The 17,073-nt window shown below is 37.7% G+C and overlaps 1 protein-coding gene across 2 annotated transcripts in view; it reads right to left on the reverse strand.

The window, feature by feature from the left end:
- Positions 1-224: 224 nt before the first annotated feature.
- Positions 225-17,073, reverse strand: part of LOC116730747 (uncharacterized) — a 29,539-nt gene continuing 12,690 nt past the window's right edge. For both annotated transcript variants that reach the window (XM_032580199.1, XM_032580200.1), the window contains exons 9-10: positions 9,311-9,403; positions 225-6,809 (exon numbers count right to left, since the gene is read on the reverse strand). In XM_032580199.1, the coding sequence (XP_032436090.1) occupies positions 6,375-6,809; positions 9,311-9,403 (528 nt within the window). In that variant the 3' untranslated portion in view covers positions 225-6,374. The remainder of the gene's footprint in view (positions 6,810-9,310; positions 9,404-17,073) is intronic.

Genomic DNA, 17,073 nt, shown 5'->3' on the forward strand with positions numbered 1-17,073 from the left:
GACGAGTTAACCCAAATGGCTGCGTAATAAAACAGAATAATACCACTCCATTACAGGCAGAAAAAACTGAAAAGCACATCAACTGAGAGCAACAAAAACAGATGAAATCATCACTGAAAGCAAAGCAGGGTCGTGTTCCAAATGTGATCCATTTATACGCATATTTTTAACCCAGACAACAAAACAAAATTTAAAAAGCATAAAAACAAGGATGACAGGAAGTCTTCTGTTTTCAGATTCCATATAATTATCACTCATTTCAGCTGGAACAGCAGCGATTGGGGAAAAAAATGTTTTACAACCAAAACAAGTAGTTTAATATCTACTTTATGCAAAATGAGAAATACGATCCTCCAGTTTTACTGCTGCTGAGTCCCAGCAGTGATCAGGTGATTTTCAGGAGGCTGATGGGAAACCAGAGCCACAGAAAAACGATGCAATTCATGTGATCATTATTTGCTTTCTGGCCTTTCGTCCCACAAGTAATCTACAGGCCGGCATGCTGCACCTACACTAACTGTTACAAACACACAGGACAGCAGGTTGTGGCTATAATATTCGAGTAAGAAGGAATATTAAACACAGCTAGAGTTTAAATGCATTGCTACAAAAACACTGAAACGGTCATTCATTAAAACGTGTGGTGCTTCTCTACAAAATATTGGGATGACATCATTGTTTCAAACACAAATTCTATCAAAATAATTTCAGGTTCTAGTTTTATCGTATAAAAACATTCTGTGGTGCTGGGAGGATGAAGGTGAGGTTAGAAACGAGTTTCAAGCCGAGGGATCAATCAGGGGGAGGCGTGGCGTCGCTTTATGTGTTCATTACTCGGAAAAGGAAATTACTACAAAACACTCTGCGCCAGAATAAGCTCACTCTCACAAAGATAAGCGCCTGGCAATTAGTTTCGCCAATTATCTGTCATGAATCAGAAAAGGCTGTTGATTCAAGCTCCAGTGGAGAGAAGGTAACTGATCTCTGAGTAATTTCCTGTTTGGTTCAAAGGTATTAGCAAACTGCCACTTGCTGCAGACATTGATTCCCTTTTATTATTATTATTATTATTATTCTTTGGAATTTCAGAGAATAACAGATTAACATTAGAGGGAATCATGGCTGAAAGAGCATTTTATTAAATCTCCCTCCGCCGGAGCACGGATCAGCACTTCTGCTCCGAGGAGCTTTCTGAACGTGTGATGAAACAGAAAACACGAGAGCGAGGTGAATGACACAAACACAAATCCTTTCATAAAGTCTCCATCAGCCTGAACTTACAGTCATTACTCCAGGAGGATCGATGAAACTTTCACCCCATGAAGCATCAAAGTGGCCTCGCAATGAGAATCTGGATTTTGATCACAATTAAATGTTTCATCTTCACTTCAAAAAGGAGAAATTTAGCATTTTTCAAAGATAGGAGTGAACACAGATCCAGAGGCCTTTGAAATGTGAAGATGAAGAGAATGAAATCCTCAAACCTGCTTTAAATACAGCTTTCAAATATCTTTCACTTAACTCCATCTGCTGGTTCATGCAGAGGGGGTAAGTATCTGCACCCATGGGGCATTTAAAGCAGATGCATGTCACACCGGGGCAGATTGAGGGAAAGGAGAGGAAAACGGCTCCATGTTTTAAACTGTTTGTCTTCTGATAACTGATTCCTGTTGTTCCAGTTTTAGATGGAAAATCCAATTAAATTGAGTTTGTTATTTGATAATAATAATTTTACATTTATTATTTGGAGGTAATAACTTTAAAAAACAAAAATAATCAAGAAGGAAATATCTCTCCTCTTTTAGAGATGTTTTCTGGAATTTGCTGAATAATGCATAAACAAATGGTCTGAATGCATTTTGTAAAATTAGCTATAAGTACTGCAATAAAAACATGAACATCCATTTCTGGAAAGGTTTTTTTATGTCCCACAGTGGAGAAACAAAAAAAAAACTCTGAGTTCTGCACACTACAGGATTCTAGTTGTGGCCAATTTATTGCATTAAGGAACCGTTTCCAGGCATCAGCTCTTTATTGGACCTTAATCAGGTAAAATGGAAACCTTAGTGGCTCCCATGATACTGTTAATGTGCATTTTTCATTTTCTTTATCTTTGTAACAACATAAAGAAGTAAACTGTTAAAATGTCACCTACAGAAAAGGAGAATCTCCCAGGACTAAAACAATCAACATCAGTCATAACATTATGACCTCCTGCTTCATTGGTCCCTGCTGAGCCTCTGAACGTGTTGTGGTATCTGGCACCAGGATGCAGCAGAGCCTCTGGATCATGGAAGCTTCGTGGATTAGACGTGTTTGTCCAGCACATCTCACAGATGTCACGTTAACCTCCTTCAGCTTCCTGTCGGATAGCTTCCAGCCTTCTGCACCAGTCTGCATCAGTGACTGTAGCTGTTACCCTGCCGCCAGTTTACCACAAATTATTCATTAGACCAATGTTTAATAATACTGTACCACCAAAACAACCCAGAATGTCTTTACATAATTTTTTAGTTCTTGCAAAACTTAAATCCTAACGCTTGTCCATTTTTCTGCCTCCACTTGGAGCCTAATGTGTCCAAACCAGCAGCAGGAGCCATGATGAAGAGATGATGAGTGTTATTTACATCAGCTGTCAGTGGTCATAATGTTGTGCCTGATCTATGCAGAGTTATTCAACACAGAATTAGTCCATTCAGATGTTAGAACAGTTTTTACAGATCATTTGTAACTCATGACTTTCTGAGAGCTCCCTCTAGTGGTAAAATGTCATCTAATTAAAAAAATAAAAATAAATAAATAAATATAAAAAAATGTATTCTTATCTTTAAATATTTTTACTCTTTAAATATAAAGAATAAAAATCAATGTCCTCCAGTTTGTAAGTGTAGTCCTTTTCAGATCCACATTAGAAAAACTCCATCTTGGTTCATACTATATGTTTCAGTCTGCAGCAGCCACAAGCCGCCATATGCTCATGCACAGTCGGCGTGGTTGAAAAAATCGTTTGCCGCCTGCAGTGGGCCTGAGGGATCCAGAGGAATCCTGCAGACCGGCACAGATGATCAACTAAAACCTGGACATGAAATCCTGCATCTCCACTGCTGAAGATGAACCTTAGAAATGTTTTATTCTGTATGTTTGAGGAGTGGTTATTAACGTTGACATGTGACAAACTACATTTCTATAGTGGGACATAATTTTATGATTAAAAATCTCAGATTTGTTCAGTGGTTTACTTTTAGGGGTATAAAATGTATTTGTTGGGGTTTGTTGGGTTCATTCAGCAAGATTTTAATAGTAAAAAAAAACAAATAAGGAGAAATAACTAATCTCCAAATATGAGGAAATATAATCCTGGGTGTTTCAATTTGTGTGTGTTAACAAGACGAGATCAACTCTTTACTAATAATAACAGAAGGAAGTTAAAAACAACATTATCCTCTAAAACATATGAGATCCTATAAAGTTTTCTTACTTTATCTAATTGACATTTTGAGGTAAAATCCCAACAGATGCTGTGAAAGTGTTCTTTTTCCCAAACACTGGCTTTGTGCTTCAGCTTCCAGATTTTGTTTGTCAGGTTTTGCGTTTGAGGCAGAGCCTGAACGGTTCCTGCTCAAACCATCAGCACCTGCGATGTGTGAACAGGCCCTGCAGCCGCAGACAGCTCGCCTCCTGCCCAGGCCAACTTGATGAAAGGATTTCAACATGTAAACATGACAGACCTCCCAGCTGAAGGCAAAGTTTCCTACCTACTGTGGATATGTGGTTCAAGGATCAATGTGGTAAAAAATCTTGCATAAGCCTCGTAGTAAGAAAGGTGTGAGTATTCTGAGATTATCCACATGCAGATCACAGATTTCTATATTTACAGTGGAAACAGACGACTAACAGTAGAGTTGTGTTCTGATGTGCTACGTCTGGGTTTTCTTGCAGGAGGAGAGAGTTCGTGATGCTTCCGTGCCTTTATCATTAATATTGCATTAGATTATATTAAATATTCAGTAGTTATCCTGTTATTAGTCCACCAAATTGATGCATCATAGCTCATTTACATCCAGCTGATATTTACAGATCTACAGAGTCCATTTCGGGAGCTTTCCAGTCACCCTCCTGTCAGTTTTAAGCATTTCCTCATAAAACTCCCATCAAATGGATCATTTTCCCATTTGAGTTGGATATGAAAGTCGTTTTACATACAATGCTGAATGATTCTAATGAATTTTCCTGAAGAAGAAGAGAACTAGTCATTTTTTGCAGATCACTGAACTATATTTACAATAGCTGCTTCATATTTTTTACCCTCATCAATAAAAATGTGAAACTTGTTCATATCTAAAAAGAATCACATGCTAAATTTGTGCTTTTCTCTTCTAATAATAAAACTTTGGTGCCTGTTTTGCTGCTTTGGGGTGAATCCTGCAGTCTGTCCAGGCTGACATCGTACTGCTAACAGATGTCAATGGTAACAGCAACGCTGATGAATAAATGAAACTGTTGGGACCCAAAGGTCTTGTTGCGGCCAGTGTGTGTCAGCAGATGTGATCGATGCTGCCATGATGCTTCCCTAAAAGCAGAGGAGCTCAGAGGCTGGACGTGTGGAGGAGAGGAAGCACAGCGACGAGTTTCCTCGGCAGAGTTTCATGTCCTGCTCACAGTTAGAGGTGGAAATTAGTTTTCTGTGACCTGAATTATCTTCTTCTACAACAGGAAAGGGAAACTAATTAGTCAAACTCAGTTGTTAGGCCTGTGAGAGCTTGGGCTGCTTTTCATTTTCCTCAGATGTTGGAATTTGGATCTGACTCTATTTCTTCCAAGCTTAGAACGTTCTAGTTACAAGTGAAGAACCAGTGGGGTTTGTTAATTGTTGTGGTCGGTGAGAGCAGTAATCACTATGAGCAACACAAACCAAAACAATCCAAATCTTTGCATGACATCACCAAACTTATCCAGGCTCCATTTACAAATAATAAGCTAATAGTAGAGCTCAGTGATTATGCTAAGTACTATTAGCAATGCATGCATGCCCATGTATTTTTTTGTATTTAAATCCTATAAACCTTTTTTTTACAGACAGGAGCGTTGATCATTTTACCGTCAGCTGAAGGTTTTGCCTCTCAGACTCATGTTTCTCTCCAGTGTTTGATGATTTTGGCTGAATTGAATGAAACTCTCTCCTCCACACACACACCTCTCTGACAGCCGCTCATTTTACTGAAGCTAAAGGCTGCGTCGTTATCACGCCCTGATCCAACTTTATCTTTCCAGTTACTTCATTTTGCCAAACAACTGGGCTCCAATAATGAGAGCTCTGTGAGGCGGATTCCGGGCCGAGATGAAAATAGGCTTTGAATCATGGATGTCATTCATCTGTTCCCTGAATCCTACCCTTTTCCCGGCGCTTTCAGCTCTTTTATTACCGGTCCGCGCTCCACGGCGTCCATGAATTGGTCTGTCTGCAAAGAGACCTGGAATCCAATTATGCTCTCGAGATTCGCTCTGAAAGTCACACAAATGTCAGTCAGTTTCCCCTGAATTCTTTCCCTTCCTGGAACCGAGTGAATGATAACTAGAAGCAGCAAACAAAAACAGAGATGATGATACTTTTGACTGTTGAGTGAGATAAAGTGGAACATTTTGACAGGTTTCCTCTGACAAATCCTTCAAATGTTGCAGATCTGACACCTAATATTTGAAACAACCAGCAGCAGTTTCAGAGAGGTGTTGCTGCTCCGTCTACTTGAACCGGTTTCATCTTGCATGATGTGTTTTTGTTGTTGTTGTTTTTTGAGACATAACACCTCAAGTGGCTCATCGCAGCGAGCGGATGCTGAAACAAGCAGTTTCATGTGAGATGAGGGGATGTTTTCTGACATGCTTGTGCTGTTAATAACAGAGCGGACTGAAATCACTCATTGCTGTGATTTTCTGAGAACGTGGCGTCAGAGGAAACACGCTGCAGCTCAAAGGCTGTCTGAAACACGCCGCCTGTCTGTCACTACCCTCAAACGTTTGTCATTTTCTCATTACTGAACCGGTTTGACAGGAATTCAGATGATTTGATGTGATTTAAGTGCATTTCATTTGTTAAAGCATGCATGTAGTCTACTCTAACGTCTACGTCTGATCTAAGATATCTTCTTTTGTGTTTTCCGGAACTGCATGCAATTTATGCACTACATTACTTTGTTCTTTTGATAGACAGTGAGGTTGTAGCCTTTCATTTTCTCAAACTCTGTGTTTGAAAAACTTCCAGAGGATGGACATCTACGTCCATGAGGATGGACATCTACGTCCATCCTCTGTTTAATCTGTGATGTTTCAGATGTTCGGATAACAAAAGGTTCCAGAAACACTCTGGCACTTCCTGATTACTCCTTCTGACCGTCTTCTTCTCCCTCTGTCCCGCCCTCTGTCTTGGCCGAGTCGGACCCCGCGGTGACCCTGGAGGCCGTCGCCGGGGACGCGGCCCCTTGCAGGCTGCCGTCAGGCGTGGCGGCCGAGGCCGAGCGCGGGTTGGAGGCGGGGCTGGCGCTGAGGACGGAGTCCGGGGTTCGGACGGCGCTCAGGTCTCCGTCCATGGCCGCCGTGGCTTCCAGGCTGTCGGACATCATGACGCCGTCCGTCACAGCTGGAGGGGAGGCGGCGTTCAGGAGGGGCTTGTGGGAGGCGTAGGTCATCACTGCCTCGGTGTCGCTGTCCAGCGGGAGTCCAGAGTGGCTGAACTCGACTCCAGAGTCACTCATTTCCAGGAAGTTGTCAGAGGGAAGAGTCTGGTAGCGGCCGGGTTTGGACACCTCCAGACCCTACAGGGAAAAAAACAAATAAAGAGAGAGTAGAGGATGTGATTTAGGTCAGATATGATTACTAAAATGTTTCATGAAATATCAGAATAATGATGAAGAAATTATTTGAATTAATTTCCTTCATATTGAGATGTTTATACACATCAAGGTTAATGTGATTTTATACAATTTATCAGTACTTCATGATACTGTCATTGCTTTATGACTTCTGGTAAGTTAATTTACAACATTAATTATTATTCAGTGTTATTATATAAAGTTTAACAAGTCCTGAACTGACATGGTCTGAAAGGCCACACAGAGAAGAAGAAGTCATTTCTCCAAAATCAACATAAAAACAGATGATAATTTGAAAATGGACTCATAGTTAATCATCATGCTGTGGGTATTTAGCTACAAAGGGGACTAGAACATTTCAAAATATAGATAGAATGATGAGGAAAGAACATTATGCTAAAATATTGCAGCAATATCTGAAGAATTAAGCCAGAAATTTAATGTTAGGGCAGAAATATGGTCACCAAATGGACAATGATTCCAACTAGAGCATCAAATTAGTTTCAACTGTCTGAAGAACAACAAAGTCTTATGGAGGATTTATCACAAAGTTTTAAAAAGTTTATGTCAAAAGTCAAAATTCAAGCAAAGATGTTTTATCTGGTCATAAGGTCAGAGAATAGAGCCACACAGTTTCTCTTAGTTTAGCACAGAAAAATGATCAACTCATCTTGAATCAGCATGAAAACTTTCTGTGCTTGTTTCCTGTCTGTCCTGCTACATGTAAATGCAAATAGCCTGAAGCAGAAAGCAGGAACCGGAGGTGATTTCTGATTAATAACTGAACCAGAATTTGGAAAAGAAGCGATAGTTTCAACCCGATCCCCAAAGCTGGAGCGGCGTGACTCCAATCATCCGAGTGGAAAAGCTCCCTGAACCTGGACCGCTGGCGCTCGCTGCTCCTCGTTCATCCTGACAGAAGGTCTTTCCTTTAACTTTAATCCACTTCACTGCTGAGAGCAGCGACTAAGGTTGATTGCTTTTTAATTACGCTCGGCACTTTGGTGGCATTTTATTGCAGGTGGTTTCTGCTGACTAATGCCAGGGATGATTCATGATGGTTCTGCGTTTATTATTGGATTTTAATTGATATATTTCAGGCGTAAACATTTCTGAAAAACTCAGGAAACATTTCAGCAGCAGCCGGTTTCTCATTTCTCATTAATTCATCTTAATAAGGAGAATGTCTTTACTTTATCATAGCATTTATATTAATTATTGCTAGATTTGCTCAACCTATAAAGTCATTTGTTTTTTGATTTGAGCTTTTTTACTTTAATTATAATTATATGGTCATTTCTCTTTTTATATATTCTTACAAAGCAGTTGCCTTTTTCTACAACTTCAGTGTGAAAAGGTTATTAAAACAGAATAGATTGTTTTTTAATGTTCATAAAATGAGAGACATTTCTTTAATAATTAATAAAACTGCACCATTATCATCACACGTGGCTCCATATTTCCTTCAGTTTTACTGCCTTCATGTCACGGACGGTTAGATTTACACATATGTTCAGTTTGGACTATTAGCTGCTTTTAATCGACCGTTCAGGATTGTTCTCACGTTATTAAACTTAAAGATTAGCTCAAACAAAACACCTGCAACACATTAATATAATGATGCAACAGCCATTTATAAGCAGATCGCCTCATCCTGCAATTCAGAGACACTTACAGCCACATTTTCTGCCTATTTTTAACGTCTTATGTAAAAATATATGCAATTCAGGGTCCATTTTTGTTCATTGTGTTTACAGATCCATATATAATTACTCATAAATTCGGTGTAATAAACCTGGAGGACCAACAGTCCCATAAAAACACAACTGAATGTTTTATTTCTGATTAAATTTGATCAATTTGTTCAAACTGGTTTGTTAAAACTGTGACTTTCACACATTTTAAGTTGGACTTCAAAACATCTTTGTTTTGATGTCCAACTTTAAAAAGTCTCCACTGACTGAAGAACCAAATAAATAAAAAACAAATCTCTTTTTCTCACTATGTGAAATTGAATCAGACCAAAGTTTTCTCTTTTTACGTCAGTTAGAATAATTATTACTGATTCATTATCATGTTGCAGTGGAGATGAGGAATTAGTCTGCAACACTAATCAGAGGTAGCTGGTTTAGAAAAAGGTTCTTATTAAATATTATATAGCCATCAGAAACAAAACCAGGAATACTTCAGTTCAGGAAACTCAAACATTATAAAAACATTTACCAAAAGGAAATATAATGGAACATAGAATACAATTGAGAGGAGAACAGAGAAGAAAATAAAGTTTTACAGAAGAAAATGTCAAAAATAATCAAAGAATAAAACCTAATCGATGGTAGAAAGTAGAACACATAAAAGAGTAAAATCTGAAATTCTCAGACCATCATTTTCAGTATTTATTTTCAGCTTGAAGTGTTTTTATCAGTTTCTATTACAGGTTTTACCTTGATGGTGACCTCGGTGGTTTCTGAAGGTTTATCACACACTGACTGCATCAGAGACTCTTCAGTGAACCTGCTGTAAGCCTCATGGACCACCTGCAAAAACACACACACATTCACACACATTCACACAGCGTGAGTTAATCTACGCTACTGCAGTGAGACAATGAGCTTCAAATCAAAACATCAGCAAACATGAGGACAGATACACACACACAGATCACACCAAACACACACAGATGACACTGAACCCCACACACACCGATCACACTGAACACACACACAGATCACACTGAACCCATACACACAGAGATCACACTGAACACACACACACAGAGATCACACTACACACACACACACCGATCACACTGAACACACACACACAGAGATCACACTAAACACACACACACAGAGATCACACTGAACACACACACAGATCACACTAAACACACACACACACCGATCACACTGAACACACACACAGATCACACTAAACACACACACACACAGATCACACTGAACCCACACACACAGAGATCACACTGAACACACACACACAGAGATCACACCAAACACACACACACACCGATCACACTGAACACACACACACAGAGATCACACTAAACACACACAGATGACACTGAACCCCACACACACAGATCACACTGAACACACACACAGATCACACTGAACACACACACAGATCACACTAAACACACACACACAGAGATCACACTGAACACACACACACAGAGATCACCCCAAACACACACACACACAGATCACACTGAACACACACACAGATCACCCCGAACCCACACACACACACATCACACTGAATCCCCCCCCACACACACAGAGATCACACAGATCCACACACACACAGTGATGTTGTTTTCAGGATGCAGTGGAGGCTGAGAGGAAACTAATGTGTTTCAGGAATGTTTGATCTGTTCAGGAGAAAACGAGGGAATAAAAGTAAAACACGACTAAGCTAAAATAAATTTGTTATGAAACATTAAAATATGTTTGGAATATAAGTGGCAGTTATATGTTAAAATAGTTTAATATCAACGTGAAACTGCAGAACAAACCGTCTGCAGAGGTTGAACCACAACGCTGAGAAAGAGTTTTACAGATTTTTCTGTTTTCACTTTTTTGTCACATTTAAATGTTTCAAATGATCAAAAATATGGATATTAAAGCAGCTGTCAATTAATTTCACTTATTAAGATAAAATAAAGCTCTTCAACCCAAGGCTGCCCCGTGTGGAAACATAATGATCAACAAAACCTTTTTAGGATTGCTGAAATGATTTTCTCCTGTGTTTTAAAAAGTTGTTGGGTCCGCCACATCTATGTCTGAACTTTGACTAGGCCACTCCAGAACCTTAATTTAAGCTATTCCAAAGTGGACACAGGAATGCAGGAGCCTGAGCAGAAATCATTGTTCCATCAAAGTCCTGAGCATCACACTACCACCACCGTGCTTCATTGTCAGACAATATGATGGCCTGTTTCTCATATGCTGTGTTAGTTTTACACCAAATTTGATGCATTTCTCCTAAAATGTTCCACTTTCGCCTAATAGGTCAGAATATTTTCCTGAATAATGATCAGGAGTTTTTTTTTTTTTGCAAATTCCTGAACTCAAACATGGAGAAAATTTTTCTCCACCTCTTTCTAGTTGTTGAAACATAAAATCTGACCTTAGCTAAGAGTGAGACTTGTGGTTCTTTAGGAGTTAATAAAACCTTTTCATTGTGATGTAGTTAATAATTTGATAAAACTGTGAAAAACATTGTCTTCAAAGACGTCCAAAGTCCATAAAACATATTAAAATAACTCCAGAATGGGCTTATAGTAAAGTAAAGGGTGTAACTGGTTGGACTTTCATGTCTGTCTCTGGGTGACTGATGTTCCTCCTGCCTCTTTTCTAATATCTGTGAGAAATTAAAAACCAGGCCGTGTTCATCGTCTCAACCTCCACCATCAAAGTACAACAAATATTAAGCTGCTGTAACAACAAAGGTCACAAGATTCAAAGAAAACAGGAATTCACAAACAAACATACCGACGGCACACAGACAATAAAAACAGTGAAAAACCTGCAGCTTTAACTTAAGAACATGAACCAACCAGGAAACATTTGTCACATCCACAGATGTTTGGGTTTGGTTTCTGTTTGTGATTTGATCATAATGTTTATCAATCTGGTCATTTTCCTTCTTTTAGGTGTAGTTAAATCAGTTCATTCCTTTATGTTTAGTTTTTATCTTTTGTCTCTTCTGGTTCCAGTTCCTTCCAGTCTGAGCTCAGCTTGTGTGTTAATTATTATTCTGTTCTTCTGGCCACAGCTGTTCCACTTTTCTTCTGATTAGTCTTTTGGTTTTCATGTCACTTTACTGCCCGTCTCCAGACTGCTGATGAGGGAATGAAGCCATTTTATTCGTGTGTGTTGGAGAAGTGATGCATTTAAAAGTTGAACACAGTTTGCCATGCCTGCTTTAGGATATAAATAAAGCTAAAATAGTCCAAATTAATACAGATTTGAATCTTAAAAGGTGTAAAATGTTTTTGTTTGGTTGAATGTAGAGGTAAAAACAAGGACAAACTATAAAAAATATGACATATTGGTTCAAAAAACCTAAACATGGTTTAAATTTGTGGCCTCAACAATGATTTCAACAACTAGCAGTGAGAATAATTATACTTTTATATGTATTTATTCTCTTGCTTAATGTTGTTTTGTTGCATCAGCTTTTAAACAATAAGGCAGAAATATTGAGTTTGTAAAATAATTGAAACCCAAGCTGAGGTCAAATGCTCAAAACTTGATTTCAAACAAATAAAAAAATCCTGGCATGCCATTCATTAACTCTAGTTTCACCAATGAGGGAGTTTTTATAAAACCTTTAAAGCTGCAGATTTTACTTTTTTACTTCTTAACATTTAATAATTGTACAATATTAACACACAAAAGGACAAACAGCACAAACAGATTCCCCTGTTAAAACAACAACGAGCTTAAACCAGAACATGTACTCACACACATTTACATCATGATTTATCTTTTTACAACAACACACTGAGGATAGAAATGTGTGCAAAACCAGATGTTTATTCCAGGACTGGAGCTTTATTGGTGACAATAATCATAACTGTTTAACTGCAGATTGTTGGCTTTTAATTGAGCAGTGAGGGAAAGAAAAAGTGAAATATTCTTCTGATGCATGTGAAAAATTATTTTACAGTCCAAACTATACTTCCTGATATTTTCACAGTGTGTGGATGTGTAAAAATATATTTGACTTTAATGGTTGGAAAAGCTGAACTAGGCTTTACGGAGTATCACCACCACCTTCTGGTTCGGATCGTGGGTCAGAAACTGCATTCAAATATGAAAAGCTTCTTTTTTTAAAAACAAAACAGTAAAAATATAGAAACTCCCATTAAATTCCCTGATCCCAGCCCTGGCTGTGCTGCATATTCCCTCAAAACCCTGGAGTCCCGTCAGAAACTCAACAGTTCCCTCTCCTGTGCTCTGATGGCCGCTCTTTATAACCCTGTCAGAGTAAATCCGTGCAGCTTGAACTCCCTCATCTCATTTCTCATCCTCTCCCTCCAGGTGTTGCATTTCTAAAAACTAATAAGAACATTTTTCACTGACATTTCTCACACAATCCTATCTAGCGCTTCTCCCTTTATGCTTTTGGTTCATGCACATAGAAAGCATTTTCTTCTGTCTGCAGACCTTGCTCTGGGTTTAATGTGATGTAAAAGCGTTTCCTGCTGGTCTTCGTTCCATTTAGAGGCGAAACCTTTTCTAAAAGGACACATTTAACTTCTACTACTCTGATGTCAAAATTCATTTCTACATTTCTTTTCTAAAACCTGTTTTGCTTTCTAATTTCCCCATGAGCTAAAACCGTCAAAATGGTTTTAAATGAAACTCATTAATCTGCTGACTGACAAATTAACTGTTAAAATAAAAAAACTTGTTGAAACTAAAGACGAATCTGAACAAATCGATAGTTTGACATGTTTAGTTTTCTGCTTGGACATGGTTCTTGTTTTTCAATCATCAGACCTGCCATCCTTTGGTCTAATAAATGTCTAGCAGATTATTTCACTTGTATGAAGACATGAAAAAATCTGCTGGTAGAACTAGTACTTTCTCATCAAAATCAAGACAAAAATTGGATTGTTCTATATTTTCTTTTAAAGTTTTCACATTCAAAGTGGAAAATCCACTAATGAAGCACATCAGTTGAATCTGTTTAAAAGAAATTTAGATTTTTCATAAAACTGCAACTAAAAATGGTCAGGAGAGCTGATGTAATAAATCTCATAATTAACTTTTTATGATTTTATTTCTACTAAAAACAAAATTATTTTATATAGAAGAATTATTTCATCAGATTAATAATACTGAGCCCTAATAAGAATCTATTTTATCCTAAACATCTCCATTAAACCTCAGGTCTTTAGAGAAAGCAACTACGTTATTCTAAAGAAGCCAATCGAATTCTCCGCATGTCGTCTCCCATCAAAACAACGATGCATAAACTCCTCACAATAATTTAATCATTTATTTCATATTGATTTCCAACTTTGTTTTCTACCCCTCACTGCTGGTTATGTGTGCATCCTAATTTCCATGCCACATAGTGCAGCTGCATTAAGAGCTGATGCCGCTGCGGCCCGGTCCGGTCCGGTCCGGTCCGCTCGCATGAATCCTGATGAGTCCGTAAGGATAACAGAGACACTTTGTTTCAAGTCTCGGTGCCAGATCTGCTTTACGTAATTCATTGACTTTTTGTCAAATTAGGTCTTCAATCAACATCTGCTCCATCATTACGTCTGATGGCTGCAGTTTCTCTTGGCTCTGCAGGAGTCATTAAGTGCTCAATATCTTTAATGGCTTTATGTTATCGCAAACAGGCTCAAAGATACTGAACACACACATTTCTGGAACAGCCACCAGAAAGTTTGTCACAGAAATAAAGTTGATTTAAGGAACTTGTTTGGCACAAAAGCAGCAGGACTCTGAATATCAAAACGAAGGAGGAGGAGAGGAAACCAGAGGAGGCCACAACACAAATCTCTCACCAAGAAGAGGCGCCGTTTGAAGCTCCTTAATGTTGGAGCGGGAAAGTAATGAATATGCAACAACATCAGCCTGGAAATCAGAAACATCCATCTGAATGCAAGAAAGCCTCTTTTCTAAAGACAGCAGCACATTCATCATGTCAGATTAATCAACTTTAAACGTTCACTGAAAACATAGAAATTACTCAAACAGAAGCACATGTGTGAACATGTGGGGAATAAACTAAAGGTGTGTTTTCAAATTACTACTTTCATATACAGAAACTATGATGCCTGGAAGAAAATCACCACATCTAAGAAAATCACAGCTGCAGAGTTTATAATATTTGCACAAAAAAATGCAAGATTTGACATCTGAACGCAGGAGGTGAAGGAGAAACGTTAGAAATGGGACATAAACAAGTGTGACACCAGAGAAATGACATTTTCTGAGCTGAGTGAACTCAACAAAATCTGCTGAAGAAGCTGAAGCAGAAAGGAAGGCTGAAGGTGAAATGTCAGTTAGCTGAAGAACTTAAATGACTTCTTAGCAGAACAGCTTAAAATGCCATTTCACAGTAAAGAAGAGAAAGTTTAAGCAAGACTATAACTTTCAACAAAAATACTTTAAGAGTTAAGATCTTGTTTGAGAGCCAAGAACTTTGAAGCTAATGCTACAGCTAAACATTTGACAACCTGGAAAGAAAGAAAACCACGATTCTGCCATTGTATTGTATCGGATTATTTAACATAAAAAACTAAATATATTATGAGTGTTAGTGGCCAGTTTTATTTTACATGTCTTTACATTTAAAGTAAAGTGACGTCAAAGTCAAATTTCTTATTTGTGTGTAGAGATTTTTAATATATTTGTAATTTCAGAGTTTGAAGAAGAAAAAAAATCTCAGAAGTAGAAATTTTGTTTTAGAAAGTTAGAGGTTCCCCTAACTAGAACTTCAATGTCCAACATGACAACCAAGCATCTGAAATACTGTAATAACAGTTTTAACGGTTTATTTCTAGTACCTCACTAAATAACTCATTAGTCATTATAATAGATGTCAGTGAATATAAAACATCTGAATTCAGAAAATATTAAAAACTTTAGCTATTAGCTTGTATTGCTAATAGTAGTTAGCTTGATTACTAACAATAAGAAAATCTCATTGTTTTCCATACATACAACTAGAACAATGTTTGTGGCCTTATTCTCCATCTTAGCTTTCAAGGCAATCGGTGCACAGTAAGCTACGTGTTAGCGACATGCTAACACCAACATTAACTTTAAATAAATGCATCTTTTGTTCTGTTGGGAATCGAAATGTATTAAACAAACCATAAAACAGTTTAATCCAGCATTTCCTTTTCTTCTTTACATATTTTAAATGTTGCGCATTAGAAATTAGGACAGCAAAGTAAAAAATAAAAAAAAACAAAGCTAAAGGCAAGCAATAAAATATGACATATAGCTGATAAAAACTTTTTTTTAAATAGAATAAAAAAGGAAATATATGTTGAGCATGAAGTAACTTAAACTGTGTTAAAACAGGTGCAATGAGGAATAAAATGAGACTGTATTAGCACAGACAGCTGTTCCTATAAAGAAACAAACACAGGGAGCTAAAGTTGTCAGGAAGTAGTTTTTACCGATGTCGACTAAACCAGATAATTCTGTTGGGTTTTGGTGGTTGGGACGCCGTCAGGCTCTCGTTCGTAAAGTCTGGAGCTTTTATTAACTTGGATCCCAGAACAATTGTGACCTGAAGTGTGACATAAATAATCTCAGCTTGTAATGCGCCATATCATTATTGCAAACACTTGGCATAACCTAATCGTCCCTGCGAAGCAATCAGTCTCTGCGGCTGCTGTTGTTTACGATGAGTGAGTCTTCTGCCTGCAGTGGCTTTTTAATTGCTCTGAAGATTCAATTACTTTCAAGCAACATTTGCTGTGAAGACTGCTTGAGGAATGAGGGGAACATCAACTTCAAACGGCACTCAAAATTAAACACAAAGCTTTGCAGAATAGTTCCCACTAATTGGTAATTATGTCAAAATGCTGAGTTTTGGTGTTGAGATTTTAAATGGATTTACTCTTAAGATTAATCTCTATAGTCATTGAATATTTATTGCTTTGTATTCAACAACTGATTTGGACCTGCACTGTTTTTTGTTAAGCTTATAATGTTTGAATAATACCGCTGTTGTTCAGAATAATGATTAATTTATGAACCTGATGTTTAGGTGCTCTTTAACAGGTGAGCTATTTATTTGAATTTCAGATGTTATTTTGGTGAATAATCAGCATCAACTTCAAATTACCAAATCAGTTAATCAGCCTGCATAAAGCAAGGAAAAGATAATAACTCCTTTTTATTCAAGATTAACATTTAAAGAAGCATAAAACATGGTAATGGCCTTAAAAAGGCTCTTTTGAAGTACGTAGGTTGTCATTTAACGAATAAACACCTACTCTAAAGGTTGATTAGCAGCACAAAATTACAATCAGTCATGAACAATTCAGCAAACTAAAAATCAAATGTTTCCTGGTGGGTGTTGAACTCTTGTCAAAAATGAATGTTAATTTGTCAGCTAATCAAGGAGCTCGGAGCAGAAATGTGCTGATTTTCTCTGAATAAAGGAAGAAAATATATACAGATCAGAATAAGAACTGTAC

Source organism: Xiphophorus hellerii, chromosome 13, assembly GCF_003331165.1.
Source record: "Xiphophorus hellerii strain 12219 chromosome 13, Xiphophorus_hellerii-4.1, whole genome shotgun sequence".
Taxonomy (NCBI): Eukaryota; Metazoa; Chordata; class Actinopteri; order Cyprinodontiformes; family Poeciliidae; genus Xiphophorus; species Xiphophorus hellerii.